Source organism: Lepisosteus oculatus, chromosome 29, assembly GCF_040954835.1.
Source record: "Lepisosteus oculatus isolate fLepOcu1 chromosome 29, fLepOcu1.hap2, whole genome shotgun sequence".
Classification (NCBI taxonomy): domain Eukaryota; kingdom Metazoa; phylum Chordata; class Actinopteri; order Semionotiformes; family Lepisosteidae; genus Lepisosteus; species Lepisosteus oculatus.
In genome coordinates this window covers 1,849,746-1,867,183 of record NC_090724.1, presented here as the reverse complement: position 1 = coordinate 1,867,183, position 17,438 = coordinate 1,849,746, and the positions used below count along the sequence as shown (strand labels likewise).

The window sequence follows — 17,438 nt, the reverse complement described above, 5'->3', positions numbered from 1 at the left end:
AGTAAAAAAACACCGAGCACGTTCAGCACTAAACTCCTTTTAATTTCACAATGGTCCCTTCATAAGGCACGAGCCCACACATTTCAGAGCGGCATTTTCACAGCCCACAACGGCGGCACGTCAGCGGTCAGGCAGAGTCTCCCGGTCTCCGCCTACACGGTCGCCTGCAGCCCGCGGGCCTCTCCGGGTCTGGATCTGGGCTCCGGGCCACGCCGACTCGCGGGAAGAGGGGGGGGGGGCGGCGCTGCACCTACTTTGCGGTCGACTCCACCGAGACATCATCCAGGGAAGCGCCGCTGTCCTCCGGTCCGCAGGGCGGCAGGCAGCCGGGGTCTCCCGCGTGCTCGAACACGGCGGCGGCTGACATGGCGGGCTCACACAGCGTCACTGCCGACAGGAGAGACAGGGGTCAGGGGTCAGAGGTCAGAGTTTGACTCTGGGTGAAATCTTATCAGAAAAGCCCCAATTCATCCATTTTCTAATAGCTCCTTCCAATTCTGTGTTACGGGGGAAAGCCAAGGGCACGAGGCAGGGTACCCCCTGGACAGGACACCAGCTCATCCCCGGGCACACAATCACACCAGGGCCAGTTTTCCCAGAAGCCAATTAACCTTCAAGTACGTCTCCGGACTGTGGGAGGAAACCGAAGCACTTGGAGGAAAGCCACGCACACACACGGAGAACATACAGACTCCACACAGACAGCCCCCCAGGAATTAAACGCAGAGCCCCAGAGCTGCGAGGCAGCGATGCTGACTACAGCGCCACCGTACCGCCTATAGGAATCGAATAAAACAAATATAAATTGATATTTCCGTGAAGGTCAATGGGTGACATCACCGCAGGCTTTCTCGTCTGCTCATTTTAATAAGGAGGTGGAACGTCACTTAGAGAGCAACCCCACCCCAGCGAAGGGGCTCTGCTTGCCTGCTACACTGACGCAGCCTGCTGTGACCCAGGTCTCCCGATCGAGCACAAAGCTCATGCTTGCAGTTCCTCATCCTCACCGATACGGCACTTTATCTCAGTCCCTAGCTGTGCCTGACAAAGGGCCTCTTTCTGAATCCTCTGAAGCCAGCAGGCCCTGAAGAGGAAGCATTTATAGGTGGAGACCAACAGACAGAAACAGGGAAGCGGCTTCGCTACAGAAAGACGCACTGTCCATAAAAACGCAGAATGCAGGAGCGTGCAGGCAGAAGTGTGAGGAATACTTTTTGGACTGCGATGCACTGGAAGCGCACAGTCCTGAGGGATGGAACAGAACCCATTGGCAGGGGTACACGAGCTCAGAGTAAACGCAGTTCTGGCAACGGGTGTTTGCATACTTGGGCAGGGTGTTTTCTTAACAGCCCGTTTTTTCCCTTCTCCCTGCCATCAGCGGAGCCCAGAGACAGGAAGCACATCGGAAAGTCCTGGCTACTCCCGGAGACAGGCAGGACCAGCCCCCCCCGCCCCTGGACGGCAGCCTCCAGACTTGTTTTTATCGTTTAAAGCTACAATAACAGGTGATGCTACAGCCAAGGAGCTTAGAAAACTGCCCCCTTTTTACACAGCTCTCCTCATTAGCGCTACTCATTTTACTGGGCTGCTCCTTCTGTCTAAAGGGACTCACAGGGGATTTTTTCCTGGAGCGATTTGCCTGAGGCACTTGGCTCAAGGGTACGGCTCCACTGTCTCACTTGGGATCCACTGCCTGCCAGCCCTGGGGACCCCCCCACCAGGCTGCCTCCTGACTGCTCCCCTCTCCAAAGGCAGCAGCTCCCGCAAGAAAGGCGCCTGGAGACGGAGGGGGACTGAAAGCCGTTTTTCCTCAACAAGAGCACGGAATGTGGTGTTTTTTTTTTTTTACAACGACTCCTTGATCCCTGGCCTCCGCAGACGGCAGAGATGCGCCCACATTCCTCACCGGCTGCTCAGGCGATGTAAACCACCAGACACGCCCGGGCGCAGACATCTTCCTTTTTTATTTTTACGTGAGGAAACAAGCACATGGACACCTCACAACAGGCAAACACCTCAGAGAAGTCTTGCTTGAGCACTCGTAAGAGCCCAGGGCCGGAACAGAATATTAAAGTCGGAGTTTTAAGACACGTTTATTTCATGATTTATTCGCCCAGTAATAACTGTAGCCCTCTTTTTCATTTGTTTAAACTGAGATGCACAACAAAAAACCCGGCTTTCGCGTTTTGGGCAGATTTTTTTTTTTAAATGAATACCTACGATATCTAAACCGGTCAGCGTGCTATGTGCCGAGAACAATACAGCATCAGGCAGTCCTCTCCAGAGGTCGGCCCTGACAGTTTCCTGTCTCAGTCATTCGTCCGTGGAGCAACTGCTGCTTCCTTCAGACAAACGACGCCCGGAACAGCTATTACTGTAGCCGGCGAGGGGAAAAAATATATATATTTTTTACTTCCGAAGTGCCAACGACAGCTGCTCCACACAGACCCAGCAACTCCGTCATCTGGGCTCCGGAAGCAGAGCTGGCACTCCGGCTTTGGGCGTGTCGTCGCCTCAACATGAAGAGACCCGAGGACACGCAACAGCCCACGACCCCGTCCACTGGTGTTTATATGGCCACGCCAGCCTCCTTCTGTGGGGCTATGAAAACGAGCCAGCACCGCACCCCGATCTCCCCCCTCCCGCAGAAAGACTCGGACCCAGCCCGGACCACGCCCTCAGCTCCTGCCGGACACGCCGGACAGCCGGTACCAAAACCGCTCATTCAGAGCGCCGGGCCGGGCCGAGCCGAGCCGAACCGAACCCAGGGAGCCGCCGACCCGCCCAGCGAGCGCCCGGACATTTCAACGAGTTACACCGCCGTCGCCCTCTCGGGATGCACAGGATATTGTCCTTCAGCTACTGACGACGCATCCAGCTCCGAAAATTACTACATTTACACCGCATTTCTATGCAAAGGGGATTCACGAGGCTCGGCGTTTGACCTGCATTAAAAAGAATTGCTCACTCCCATTCAGAATGATGCATACGACTGAAAAAAAACGAATTAAACAAATCCAGGCAGGGAATCGCATCTAAAACGGCCTGGCATCACGTTGTAAGACGAGTGCTGCCAGGTCCTCAGACAAAAAGATCAAACACCCGGTTGATTCATTAGCGAATTTAAAAGGCTCTCCGGATCGTGACCCGCACGCACTCTCGAGGGCTCCGCCGGCCTCACTGAAAGCGGTCCAAAACAAATACCGGAAAAAAAAACAGACCAGTAACGCTCTTACAGTGCATCCTCGGAACCGCGGCTGCTGGGGGGTCTGGGGTCCTTGCGCGATCGTGCCTGCTCGTAGCCCACAGCCGGCGCGTGCGGCGTCTCGCGGAGAAGCTGCCGGGTCGCCCATCGCTCGCTTTCGAACGGCGGGCCGGCCCCGCCCCCGCGGCTGCGCGGAGTTCCGCCGCTGCCATGGACACGGCGCCCCGATTGGCCCGCCGCAGAGCGGAGTCCTCATCACGCCACACGCTCCCCTCCCACGTATGGCCGGGCCCGCGGCCAATGTGGAGCCACCGGATGTTGACACTCGTAGCGGGGGGAGGGGGAGGGACCTCCGTCCTCAGAGGATGCTCAAGCATTTCAGTTTTGGACCTCAGTCAGTAGCACACGCCCACGTCAGCACTACAGCGCTGCAGATGGAAAGGGGTTACTATAGGACAAGTAACGCAGCAGCGGCTCGACGTGGTTAGTTCTCAAGTTTATGAGTCTCTTCCTCCGCACAAAAAGGGTGGTGGACACGATAAAGATACACATTCACCGTCGGGCTCCTGTTCGTCAGTGAAACAGGGCTTGGTGACCAGAGGAAGGGGCTCAGCTCCCAGGCGAAATGCTCGCTCCACTCAACAGGTCGCTGTGCAGATCCCGGGCTTTTGGCGAAGGTCAAGTGCCAGCGTGCAGCTCTGTGGCGGGGTGGGCTGTTTCCTCTCCGCCCGGCGCACCTTCACAAGGTTCAGATGGCGTCCGATCTAGGCTGCTCCTCTCCAGCCCCTCACACACGTCAGGACAGCCTCCCCAGCGGAACAGGCCTGGCCGGGGCGCCTGCCCATCCCTGCGTGTGCCACAGGAGCTGGGAGCCTCGGGGGCGCCTCCTTCAGACTCAGTTTCACTCTGCTGAAGACTGAAAGGTCGACACCGTTCCAGCCAGAGAAGAAAAAACCCTCGAGTGGAAACGTAGAGGGGATCTACGTCTGGAGAGGGGGGGCATTACCCTCGCAGTGTTTGAGTCATCATGGCCCTTCTGTTCCCGTCTCAATGCAGGCAAAGCCGTGTATAAAGAGAAGAGTGAACATGTGGCCCTGGACGATGTGCACAAGTCACCTGACTGGCCCACAGCCTCCACTCCCCTCCGTCTGGCAGCGGGCTCTGCTCTGCTTCCTCATGGGGAATTCCTTACATCTCATTACATCAACTGAGCTACAGATAACAAGGCAACAGCAGCATTCCTCCCTCTGGAGCAGAATTTCCCAGTTCACAGCCCCCGTCCAGTAGCCATGGACACTGTACTATAAGGAGGCAGGAGAGGCTGTTTTCCTCGCAACACGACTCTGCTTGCGAGTACCTGGGCGGTGGGCTCTGCTCCCGGGCGAACGCTTGCCTTTGGGCAGAGCACTCCGGGGTGACTGCTCCTCCGAACGGGCTGCTGTGAAAACTCTTTTGGCTGGGTGTGAATGGGCGCCAGTGCAGTACAGGGTCGTCGCTGTGAGCGAGAGAGAATTAGTTGTACGTTGACCTCTTGGCGGTTGGGTTCTCTCCGCTCCACTTAACACCTCTTGGCAAGATTCAGGCCTACTGTAGGCTGCCCCCCTCCAGTTCATCACAGGCATGGGCCGAGGACGTGGACGACGTGTTAAGCCCAGGTGCGGACCGCGTGGTTGTTTAAGATCCCAGGGATCCCAAAAAGATCCGTCTCTCGTACGGATCACTGGAAGACACCAAGCAGGGAGCCAGAGGTCGCAGGCTCGGCAGCAGGAGCGACCTGAGCGCGGTTCACTCTGGAGCCTCGCGACGGACACAGATGTGTAACCACTGCGTCCTCTCAAACACAAGTACGCGTGTACAAAGGTGCATTTGACACGGTCAAAATGAAAAAGAAAACATTTTATTCTGATTTATCAGTTCGTTGAAAGGGAGTGTTTTCTTGGCAGACTTAAATAAAATTATTTCCATGATATTTGTAATTATTTTGATTGGTGTTCAGGTTGGCATGTAGGAGGAGAGCCCAGGAGAGTGAACTAGTGTTCATCTGTGGGCAATAACAAAGCACAATGTTGTGCTGAACATACCGGACTGGTTAATTTCAGGAAGTGTAAGCAAATATACTCAAATGATTTTATTATTAATCTAAATATTTTGAGACAAACAAACGGTGCTTGTACAGTAGGAAACTATGGGCTGAAGTGCTTTAAACTGCGTTGAAAATAGTTTCACAACTTGCATCACTACATCTGATAACACACAGATCCTGACACCTTTCTTGGATAATTCCTGATAGTTCCAAATCTTTAATGGGGAATTCTGAGACACGGTACTGCTTATTCCTTGATTCCTGCTGTTTTTTATTCCATTGGAAAAACAGAAAAACTGTAAGATAATCTTATTATCTACAGGTCTTTGGAAGATGCCAGTAGGTGACTAATGCTTTAAGTTACTGAACTGACTTTCATAACCTCTTGGTTATCAATTAGACTTTAAAGACGAGTAATGAAATTATGGTTGTTATACAGTAATTCAACATTTACTGGCAAACTGAGTAGGCTGCCTTTTACATCACGTTTATCCATCCATGTCTGATAATAGGAACATTATTAAAAAGGAGGCTTTTGAGTGCAAAACCACAAGATAAAGCTGCATCAGAACCGGGATAAAATCAATTGGATCTAGTCTGCATCTGTCTTTTTCCGATGCTCTTTATAAAACAAGCCTATTAAATAACAGTTGTGGGTTACTGCAGAGCAAGCAAAGTAACTGCACATGGTACAATAATACGACAGCTGTCAGCTGTCCTGTGGAGCAGGCACACAGTTATGGAATGACTGAGTAAAATGCGGATCAACAGCCAAGATAAAAAAAAGAGATGACTACCCTCTTAGTGTCGGACTAGGTACATAGGTTTGGAATACACTACAGCATCCTATGAAAACATCCTTAAAACCAACTTTGATACTACTGGACAAATCATTTAATAATCCACCTGGCTCTAAAGCCAGAATGCAATTGAAAGAATTTTGCTAAGTAATATTCTTCCTTCCTCCAAACCCCAGAGTGAGCTACTTATCATCTCTGTTAAATGAGTGAAAATGCAGGTTAATTTCTTTATATTATGTGTGAACTGAGATAGCTGTCCAACTCCTTTTTGTTAGGCAGCTTGCTCTGTTTATTTTGATTGTTTGAAGACTTGCAGGTTTTCTGCTGGGGATATAAAGTCATCCTTGTGTTTATGGTCATAGAGATAAGATTAGAAAGTGAATGAGCATTTCACCTCATGCAATGAAGGGGTTATCACTTTATGGTGTAATAATTAAAGACATACTCATTGCGTTTCTAAATGTGATATATTCGCATTCATCTAAAATATCCACAATGTCTTATTTTTTCTAAGGTGGTAAGACAAAAGTACGTTCATTTTGCACATAGTTTATGTATTCAGATAGTATTTACTCCGTCTACTGTATATATTACAGCCAACAGTATCAGCTAACCTCACTCCGTGAATACTTACAGTCGTACTGTAACTTGTCTCATTAGCATGTGCTGTGTGACAGCCCTGCACAGGGAGCAAATGAAGATACAAAGATCGTGTGAATGGATCAAATTCTAAAAAAAAAAGGCAAAATTTTCTGACATGTTACAGAGCCGCTTTTTCTGAAAAAACAAGTAGGACTGCCCTGCTAAAAACAGCAACCTGTGCTACAACATTCCTTTTTTAATGATACGAAACATCCTAGCTCAGTGCTGGGGTGCTTGGTTCTTCCTCACACAGCCCTGCAACCCCAGAAAGTGGACAAGATGTCTCACACGGGGTGCCGGCTGCCTGGCCCCTGAAGACCCCAGGGATCAGAAAGCATGGCGTCTGCTTGCACATCGCTGGAAGATCTGCAGAAGAAGCCAAGCTGGGAACCAGAAAGACCACAGCTGTGCACTTCTCACTCTGGAGCCCGGTGACAGATACAGATGTGTCACCACTCTTGTCCTTTGGGACAGCTGGCACGTTCGTCCTTCCACCCATTTTCCACAGGCTTTATCCCGTTCAGGGCTGCGGGGCAGCTAGAAGCCGTTGTTTCTGTCTTTGGAGTCCCCGTGTACACATGAGAACACGCAGACTCCACCCTGACGGCACCTCAGGAATTGAACCCAGGGCCACAGCAATGTGAGGCAGCAGCACAACCTACTGCGCCACCAGGCACACTTGTTACTGTCTTGGTGACCTACTGTACGTTAAAATGGATTCCAAGTTATTTCAATTTTTGTCCCCCCCCACCCCTTCATCTTCAGGGTTGCTGAGCCGCTCGGTTTGTTTCCGTCGGCTTCGGCCTGCTTGCGCAAAAAAACGCCGGCGTGCCTCCAGCACGAAGCAGGGCCGCGGTAAACAGAAGTCGCGACGGATTTGACTGAAAACACGCTTTCATGTTTTTCTTAAGCGAATCCGCTTGACGTGAATCCCTGAGCTTCAGGAAAAAAAAAAAACACGGGGGAAAAACCGAGGACTTTCCCCAAACGCGGGCGACGCCCTTTCCAGTCCCAAGCCGGCCTGGCGCAGTCCCTTCCAGCTGGAACCCGACCACACCGCCACGTCTCAGCACGAGCTACCAGGCCAGCCAGCTTCCCCGCGTCAAAACAGAGCCCTCCAGAAGGGGGGGAGTGGAATCCAGATGTGTGCAGCGGACGACCGCGCTCCTGGAATTTCCCAAGTTGTCACCAAGCCTCCGGACACGTGCCCCGCGCTCCCAGGCGGACAGGTGAGAACTGCCAGGCACGAGGCTGGGCCAGCACAGCGCAGAGGAGCGCGTCACCCACGGCCACGGACGTCTCAGCCTGGAACACCGTACCGCCGCATGGCCAGATCGGGGCGGCCAATCCACTTGCAAGGCTGATCCCTGCTGCTCTGTCACACGAGCGCCGAGCCCATCTGCCCACAGCTGCAGAGGCAGAGGTTTTTTTTACCGGCTGGGGTTACTGCCGGTCACTGGCATCGTTTCAGCCTCCTCTGTCACCCGAGCTCCTCCCCCACCCTCGGCACAAGCCCACTCCCCCCTCCCCAGCCCGACGCGTCTCAGTCGCTGCCGTGCGCGCGTGGGCAGACGCCACCCCTCCTCAGCCAGCACGCGGTGGCAGCTAACAAGACCGAGACGGGGATGAGTCGCCTGCTGGTGCCTTCATCTGCGCCCTGCTCCCGTTCTCCAGTCCTCTGCAGCTGCCTCGCCAACAGCAGCCCCTCCGCAGGCCGCACTGAGACGAGAGGGTCAGGCGCTGAGCACCTCGGGGCTGTGCTGAAGCCTTTACAGCTGCGCGGCACTAATCCGATTCCCCGCGGATCTGCTACAGCAGCCTCCAGGAGCCTCCTCGCAGGCAATACTGTTTTTCTCAGAACAGCTAAATGATCGAGCCGCCCAAAATTGCAAAGAATCTCTGCAGAATCAAATGGACAATTTTAAGTGAGATTCTTTGCTCCCCCCCGCCCCCCTCACTGGTGACACGCAGCCAGTGGTTCCTCAGAGCCGCTGGGCGTTTTCGCTTCACTTCCTGTGCCTCCGCGGCGTCGGCAGGCCCGGGACCCGGGACGGTCCGGTCCGCAGTCCTGATCCCCGGAGGGGCCAGGGTGTCTGAGGGTTTTCTGGGTCTCTTTAAAGAACCAGCACCTGAAGCAGTGAGGATAAGCTGTTAGACCAAAGACACCCCGATTCGGTTCACCGTGAGCTGGGCCCAGCAGAACCGAGAACCCGAGGGCACCGGCCGCTCCTGCTGGACCAGGAGTGAGGATCCCCGCTACACTGCCGACACGCCGCCCTTCCCTACCAACCGATCCTCCGTTTCACTTCCTGAGCTCCGCAATTTACATATTAACAGTTTTCAGCAGCTGTTGTAGTACACAGCCACTTATTGTACTCCTCCCTCCTGTTGTCACCACAGTTTCGGGTACTTTCCACCTTATCTCAGAGGGATTTCATACTCCCAGATTTCTCCCTGCCTGGGAAGCGTGATCTACACAGGATTCCTGGCCTGACAGCAACTGAATCAGAAGGGGAAAACCCAGACTGCGACACACGTGCGACGCCGAGCAGGGAAAAAACCCCCCGAGAGCCCCGCTCAGCCAGGGCCAGGGCCCTGCTTTCTGCCCCGATCCTTGGCAGGTCGTCACGAAAACAAGTTCCCCCGAGGAGCTGTGAGGCAGTCGCCGATTATTTTGCCTGGGATTTACAATTCATTCATTTCATTATGCAGTTTTCTTACTGTAACTGTTCTGAACGTCCTGGATTTCAGGCAGTGATCTCACTTACAGGAAAGGAACACAAAAAAAACCCTCGTGACCCCTTCCAGGCGAGGGGCAGGCGGGGCAGGTCAGAGGGCGGGTCAGAGAGCGGGCACAGGCGACTCCGCGTGAGCCGGCCTCCTTCCTCTGCTCGCCAGCCGGGGTCACCCCCCACCCCCCCACTTCCTCACCCTTCACACTGCATGGGAAGGCAAATCGAGGCAGGAAACAAAACAAAAAAAAACCAGCGGAACAAGAAGCACATGACACCAGAGTGGAAAAGCAATCGCGGCAGGAGGCCGCAGGTTCGCTGAAGACGCCAGAGGGGCACGGCTATCGCCGCAGCGACACCCCTCCGCTCGGCTCTGCAGCGCAGGTAGCTGCTTCCTGTGCAGGACGCCAGGGGCGGCTGTGGCCGTTCGGGGACTGGCCACGCAGCTGGGGTCCAGCGCGGCACCAGCACAGACGAGGGAAACCCCTCGGGGCGGACGGCATCCGAGCGCTGGCTGTCAGGCGCGAGCCGGGGCCGTGGATCTCCAGTTCTGGTCCAGGCAGGCCCTGGATACCTCACTTCAGCAGCTGGGCTAACAGCTGTCCTGAAGGTCAGCCGTGGCAGTGGCACAGAACCGCGGTGGAACTCAGCCCAAAGTCCCACCCTGCCCGGCTGAGTGACCACCCTGAATCTTCTCAGACAGCGGTGATCGATTTTTTGTTCCCCCCACCTTCAGGTCAACCCACCTTAAGATCGGAACCCAGGCCGATTAAATCAATGGGTTTACCCGATATGAAAATCCTTATTACAACCAATTCAACAATGATTAAAAGAACAGGTGAGTTTAGAATCTGAATATAGTCTCAGTTTCTGAACACATTAATATTGATACTACTGATCACAGTGTGCATCTTACCAACACAGCAACAGTACAGTCAGAACTGCGGCACTAGCTTCCTCTAATAAAAAACATTATTCCGCATCAGACAGGTTTAAGAAGATGAAATCTCACAATGGAACAGCACAGCAAAGTCGCTTGGCTGGCTCAAGTCTCTAACAACCCCTTTCATTTAAACCCATTTTAAATGCGGCCTGCAGAGCTTCTTGGACCTCACGCACAGTGGCTTGAGAATTAAATATAGGTATATAATTACACATTAATACACCCGCAATAGCTTGTTTGGGTTCAGATTAATCACCAAGAATTTGCCCAAGTGGTCATTAAAGGATTATGACAGGTGTAGGCCGACAATAAACTGTGTACGCAGACAAGTCGTTTAGCAACAGACGTGTCATGTCCAAAGTCACTCATCTAACCAATTTTAGATTTCTTAAAAGCAGCCCCTTGAAACTGCAATTGTCCTACATTAGTTTAGCTTATTGGTGCACAGCTCTTAAAATGCACCAGTTGGATAAAAAGCTAAATTACATCTGTAGTCCCTAGGCAGAACACAACCAACGCCATGCAAGACAGGCGTATAAAAAACATTTCAAGACGTGTAGATATCACGAATTGTAAAGCGCAGAAAAATCTGGCATGGTTAATGAATGTGCCAAAGAGTCACAGTAGATGACACTCGCTTACCAAGATCACAATAACACGTGGTTATTGTTTAAAACAGTCACCAAAAGATGAATGAACACATGATCGATTTGCTTGAAGTCATGATTCCAATTGTTTTAAAATGTTATAAAATGGAGGAGCTCCTGAGACATCAAGGGATTGATTCATTTTTTTAGATTTACGGGAAGAAATAGTTTCCTCAGTGACCCGGACAGACCGGTGGAGCAAAAATAAAAAATGCAGGTGAAACTTGCAGCCCAGGGAGACCAAGACGAGCGGAAGCAACAACAAGAAAAGGAAAAAAACGCGCGATCTGCTCAGCTATGTGTTTAAAATATATATATATAAACAGCGCCAAAAAACGACCAGACAGAAGAAAATCTAAAAACAGACAAGTACAAAAGAAACGTGAAAGTACACGTTTAACACATGCCTTACGCCTGACGTGTTACACTCTTCCCAGTGACTCTCAAGAGCTGTAGCTGAATTTCAGGGCAGACTCCCCAAATTTCAGGGTATTTCCTGGGGTTCACGAAAAAGGGTTTAAGAATTAGTTTGAATCCCTGAAACAATACAGGTCGTCAGTATTTTAAATGGCCAAAACTGACTTGTTTCAACAGATTTGTGCGCCTGTACGGGACTTGTAAGGATGGATCTCAGAGAGAAATATCTACCTAAAACGAAAAGACGTAAACTTTTTTTTTTCGGGAAAACAAAATACATATATATATTTAAAGTATTATTGTATACAAAAAGGTACAACATGACTCACGTGTCTACTAGTCCATTTATTAAAGGTTACTCGTGGTTTTACAGTAAAACGTCCCTTTATGAACATGTGGGTCACTTGTCATAAATAAAATACACTTTTTGGATCGTCTCGGGTCATTTATTCAGCAAGACTGGGTTTATTTAAGAAAGGAAAACGGAAAAAGATCAGCAGCTAACAAACTGTCAGCCAGCATCTTCAACACACTGAACCTGTCCGACTGCCATGTGTTTCCCGGCGTAGGGCTAAAACAGGCACCCCTGCCAGACTGAGGGTGAGATAAAAGCCGAAACAGTCTTACCTGTTAGCTGGGTTTGGGTGTTTCAGAAAAAAAAACAAACAGGCGTTAACGCGTCTGTTGAAGGGGCGAAACCTGTCCTGGAAAGAGCCGGGTCTGCTAAGAGCTCAACCTGCCCGCCGAGCCCAGTCGACTCTAAGGCGTGCGCGCCCCCGCCGCCGGAGGGGGGGGGGGGGGGCGTGGGGCGCGCACGGCGGGGGGCGGGGCTCAGCCAATGACAATCCGCCTTCACGCAACACGCCACGCGGCCAGGCGGACCCGCCGGGGTCGGCACACGCGGTCATTGACCCCCAGCTGCGGGGTCACACTGCTGGCCCTGTGTGTGTTTGCCGGCAGGGTCCAAAAACGGGGTTCCTGACCCCTCTCACCTCCTTCACCTTTTGCGCGTATATAGGTACGTGCGTATGTTTGTTTAACTTGCACTATGTTTGAGTTATTAGAGAATAAGTAATAGGTTTATTCCAGGCTGAAAAGAGAAGAAAGAAAACACAACGTTTCGGCCGTGGAGCCTTCTCCACCTCACACCTGAAGGTGTGAATTGAACCCAGCACTGTGAAGCACAATGCTAACCCCTGCGCCACCACGCCAACTTCAACCCTACCTCATATCCTTGGGAAATAATTTGAATGACAATCCGAGATCCAGTAAGAAAATGAAATAGTTCACTCGGGTTTGCAAATATCTCTTCTGACTTTCTTATACTGACTGTCCAGTATACTGAGCATCACTCCGTGCATGCAAGTGTTGTGAGAAAAAAAAATCTGAGTTGGATACGTGTTAAAAAGTTTTCGTTTTATTCTGATTAATCGATCATTCATGCTTAACTCATAACACTCGTAACGACTTTGCTGCAACAGCACTAAATCACCTCATCACTGAGAGAGCTGATTGGCGCAGATGAAGAGCTCGTGACCACACCCACCAGGGGCCTGTGACTTCCACCCTGGGCTCTCCGGCTGTTTTTTATATTTTAGCTCAATGTGTTGATTCATGGAACAGATACAACCCTCTCCATAATGTATAACAATTAATATGAATTTAGAGTTTTCTCCTACATATTATTTTTTTTTACATTTCAATGAGGCTATGTTGCTTTAAAGTGTTATCTAAAGTTTGAAAGCATTTCTCAATCAGTAGATAAGTATAAAATGCCAAATCTAAAAAAAATAATAACCCGATACAAGGTGTAACCATACAGTGGCTTATTTAAAAAAAGAATGTGCTTATTGCAAAAGACAAGCTTAAGAATGTAGGGTCCATAAATCTTGTACTTTGTGGTTTGCTAGGAGGCAGACAAAATGACTTTTGCCTCATCCAATGGTTTTTACAAACCAGTACTTCAAGACAGGCTGCCATTTTTCTAGAAGTTAGCTCAAGTTTCGAATTAACAGACTTAGAAGTTTTTTGTGTTCTCAATAATATTTAACTTGATTTAGTAAGTTACATGAAAAAATAAAATTCTAAACAAATGTATGCAGATGCCTGATGAGCACACACCTGAATCATGCCTATGAGATTAGTAGAACAGAAGACAGATTGTGCAATCATATCTTATTTCTCTCCCAGATATGCAGACAAGACTTGTACCTCTCCCACAGATGTGCAATCATGTATTGCATCTCTCGCCTTTCTCCTAGTTCTCTCTAGTCTACTAAGGTTGACTAAGGTTGTGTAAGACTGATATGCACGTGAAGGACAGCAGATCCACAAAGTGACACCCCTTAGTGCACCAGCTGAACTCGGGCAGCCTGCCTAATGGCAGGACACTGTTTTGTCATCAGGAGTTTCAAAGGTTCTGTACAACATAAAAACAGAAAAACGTCGGACAATAAACACCATTGATCAATGTGCATAGGTCACTTTCAGTATTTTTATTGCATATAACAGTTCCTGCATGTACATAAAACTAATTTTTAAGTGTCATAAATGCTTGTACATACTGTATGTAAGCATATGTATCTGTCAGCGATGTTTCTTTAAAGTTTATTGGAAATAGTACATGCTAACAGATGATAGGTTAGATATTTCGGTGAATGAACTAATGAAGTGCACCATGCAAATAATGAATGGTATAAGGATGCAGAATTAAGTATCTGGCTTCTCCCAAAACAAACTCCCTAAAATAAAAGAAAATAAAAGAATGGATGGACACATATATAGCTTACTAGATATTCTGTAGATTAAAGTGCAGTTAACATAAAGGTCTTAACAAATCTGAAGATTTTTCATTGATTAAATTCGTCTCGTCTTCGTGTGTAGCGGTCTTATGTTGAAACTGAATTTTGGCAGAGTAATCGCTCCACCTAGTGGTTATTTGAAGTAAACACCCCACCTACAGACGTCTCCCAAAACTGACACTGACAAGTACAGCCAATTGACTTATGCTTTGTTGGTTCTGTACTCGACTACCTTGTTAAATTGATTAATTTAATTATATTCTACAGTCGAAAGCTAACAATAAAGTAGGACATACAAACCCACTTCACACACTCAGTGTATTGAAAAGATTACATGTAAAATCATAAGCCTGGAAATAACTCCTGTCATTAAATAAGGTCAGTAGATATAATGTATATCATATCTTTTGTGGATATGATGTTAGTTATACAAGGTCATGCTGGTTTTGTTTAAATATTCTCCCAAAGTACCATTTTAAATAGTAATGTGCCCATTATTAGCAAGGTTTTCCAAATGTTTAGATCCATCTTTGAAAACCTCCACTGTAGTCATACGTGCAGTCTGTTAACTCCCCACTTCGACCATGAATCCTTACTCCATAATAAATACATTACAGGGGAAGGCCTACCACAGCAGAAAAAAAAGTGTCTATTCTGAAAATCGTGTTGCTAGTTTTGTTTTTATCAAGTACTCAGTTTACCCCTGGAGCAAAACAGTTTGAAAATCACTTTTCTTGTTTAGTAGAAGAGATATGTAGGTATCCACACAGGATAATAGGAGCCGAGGAAAGTGAATAGAATGACATTTAACTATTCTTAGTTCAAAACTTTAAAAATACTTCGATAATAAATGCTCCAGTTACTTCATTGTGTGATTAATAGCTTATCTATTACATTTTAGGATTAATTCAACACAACCCAGCAGGTATTTTATGATGTGCTGATGTGGAAGTCAAACTTCAAACTAATCAAATACCATACCACTGATAAGTTAATGAAAAAAAAAACTTTTTTTTCTGAACTATTTACTGCGCTTTGTCGCAGGGTACTCTTTTGTGCTCATCTATCGCCCCCTACTGAACACGTATTGTAACTTCATCCCTAAAAACCTTTGACCTCATTTGCAAAATCCATGGCTCAGGGAAGACAGCCCATTGCTACTGCAGTCATCACCTGTAAAGTTGTCGTTTAACCCAGACTGTCCTGGTTGACCCCCGTATTTTAATGGTTTAATGGATTAAAAAAAAAATGACATGGTGGCATAGTGATTAGCATTGCTGCCTCGCGGAACGTTTGACCCTGGGTTAAATTCTGGACCTGGGGTGCTGTATGTGTGGAGTCTGCATGTTCTCCCCAGGCCAGGTTCTTGTGGGTTTCCTCCCGCAGTCCAAAGCCATTCATGTAGATAAACTGGCTTCTGGGAAAGCCGGCCCGGCTGTGAGAGTGTGTCTGTGCCCTGCAATGGAATGGCGTCGGGTCTAGAGTGTATTCTGCCTTACGCTCACCCCTTACTGGAACAGGCACTGGCTCTCCTGTGCCCCCAGCTGGATGAAGGAGCTGCCGGGAAGCGCCGACAACTTCATGAACGGAATCGGCGCCGCCTTGCGGTGAGGTGGTCACGCCAGCACGGGCCTGCTTCTTGCTCGTGCCAGTTGCAAACTTCAAGCCCGTCCTAGAATACCAAACAGGTCAGTCAGCTTCTGCAATTTACTCTCCCCTGCAATCCACCCTCTTGGTCTGGATTGTTCCAAGTCTTTGTTCCAACTTCCCCTCAATTATTCAAGCGATTCAGCAATGACGTGAAGAAGCAATCCTGACCACTGAGCCATCCAAAAGGTTAAAGAAACAGACAAAAGGAACTGATTCAGTCCCTCCAGCTCATTTGTCTGCTCACAGGGTATTGATTGGTGTCTCATCAAGCTTACATCTGAACCCAGCTCAGTTACTCTAAACGAGGCCCTCCTAGTAGAGGGCACAGTTTTATCGCAGGCATAAATGTGTAGCTGCTAATATGCAACCTGAAAACAGACCAGCTTGTTAAGGGGGGTCTGATATGCAGCCTCTGACAAACATCACAGCTACTGACACTTCCTCTGCAAAGCAATGCGTTTGTGGTCAAAATGCTTCCAGATTTAGAGCTTCTTTATCTTTTTGTTTCGATCTTCGTTTAAGACGCAAAGCCACCCCAATCACAGGAAAACAGGTGTGACATTTAGCCCCCCATCCCTGGACAAGACAAATGGATGTACAGAGGCCGGGGATTGCAAAACCCTCTGTGCACAGGGCAAAGCGCTCCTGTGCTTCCTCAATGGAAACTGTGCAGAAGAGCTGTCTAGCACAAATGACCTCCCCCTCTCCCCTTTGGCTCCAGGTAGCCTCAAACTCGCTACTGAGGCTCATTTCCAAGCACACGTATACACCAGCTGAAGCCGGGCGCTCCCGTTTTGTAGACGATCAATGGAATAAAGCTCTGTACAGTCGCGATCTGCCCCAGACTGCAGCGCTTTGCAACAACACGGTAATGCAGAGCAGTTCAACCGCCAGAAACTAACCCACTTGCTGCACGAGTTCTCCGACCGTCTCCGAAGTGAACCAGGGCTGGTTTGCACAAAGTTATGTTTACTACACGTGCAACAGCACACACGTTTTTTTTTTTTAAGTGAACTTTGTGGCCTCGGAGAAAAACTGATCGTTTCCGTGCACACAGGGATTAAAAATAGTAATTTAAAAACGAACTGGACCAAACATTTTGCGAAATGCGTTATGAATTTTAGAACCAAAGTGGTGATTCCCAGAACATTTAACGTTCACACCGCACAAAATAAACTCACGAACTCGTCATCTCTGGTAGTGATCTACGTTTGTATTTTTTTTTTTTACCTCACCTCCAAACTGCACCAACAGAATTAACACTAGGCTTTCTTTATCTGCCCCGTCAATACTGCCTACAATACCAGCAAACAGTCGTACCTGAGCCTCGCAATCCCTAAGGAGGGAGGGGGGTGTATGTGAGGGGTTATCTGTCAGTATAAAAACACCAGAGGGAGGCCGCGGTTCCACACTCAAGATGGCGGCCCCGTCACCCACTGCCCTCGCTCGCGCCGGCCAGCCGGCCCCCTCCTCGCGCGCTCCCGTTCCCGCGGCCGGGGCCAGGAAGGCGGCGAAAAC

The 17,438-nt window shown here is 49.3% G+C and overlaps 1 protein-coding gene and 1 long non-coding RNA gene across 5 annotated transcripts in view; both read right to left on the bottom strand.

Moving 5' to 3' along the window:
• The window catches only part of acsbg2 (acyl-CoA synthetase bubblegum family member 2), a 30,807-nt gene extending 18,568 nt beyond the window's left edge, over positions 1-12,239 (bottom strand). Inside the window, exons 1-2 of one of the 4 annotated variants that reach the window (XM_015365623.2) lie at positions 12,097-12,239; positions 255-387 (exon numbers count right to left, since the gene is read on the bottom strand). In XM_015365623.2, coding sequence (XP_015221109.2) covers positions 255-367 — 113 coding nt within the window. In that variant the 5' untranslated portion in view covers positions 368-387; positions 12,097-12,239. Of the gene's footprint in view, positions 1-254; positions 388-2,220; positions 2,357-3,221; positions 5,092-12,096 lie in introns of those variants that run through there. The other 3 variants (XM_015365621.2, XM_015365622.2, XM_069186224.1) reach the window with 3 other exon arrangements.
• A 625-nt stretch (positions 12,240-12,864) lies between these two features.
• On the bottom strand, positions 12,865-17,421 carry LOC107079666 (uncharacterized). Its single transcript, XR_011184027.1, has 3 exons — positions 17,241-17,421; positions 15,776-15,942; positions 12,865-13,888 (listed from the first exon to the last, which is right to left on the bottom strand). It is a non-coding gene; the product is annotated as an uncharacterized lncRNA (long non-coding RNA).
• Positions 17,422-17,438: the final 17 nt, after the last annotated feature.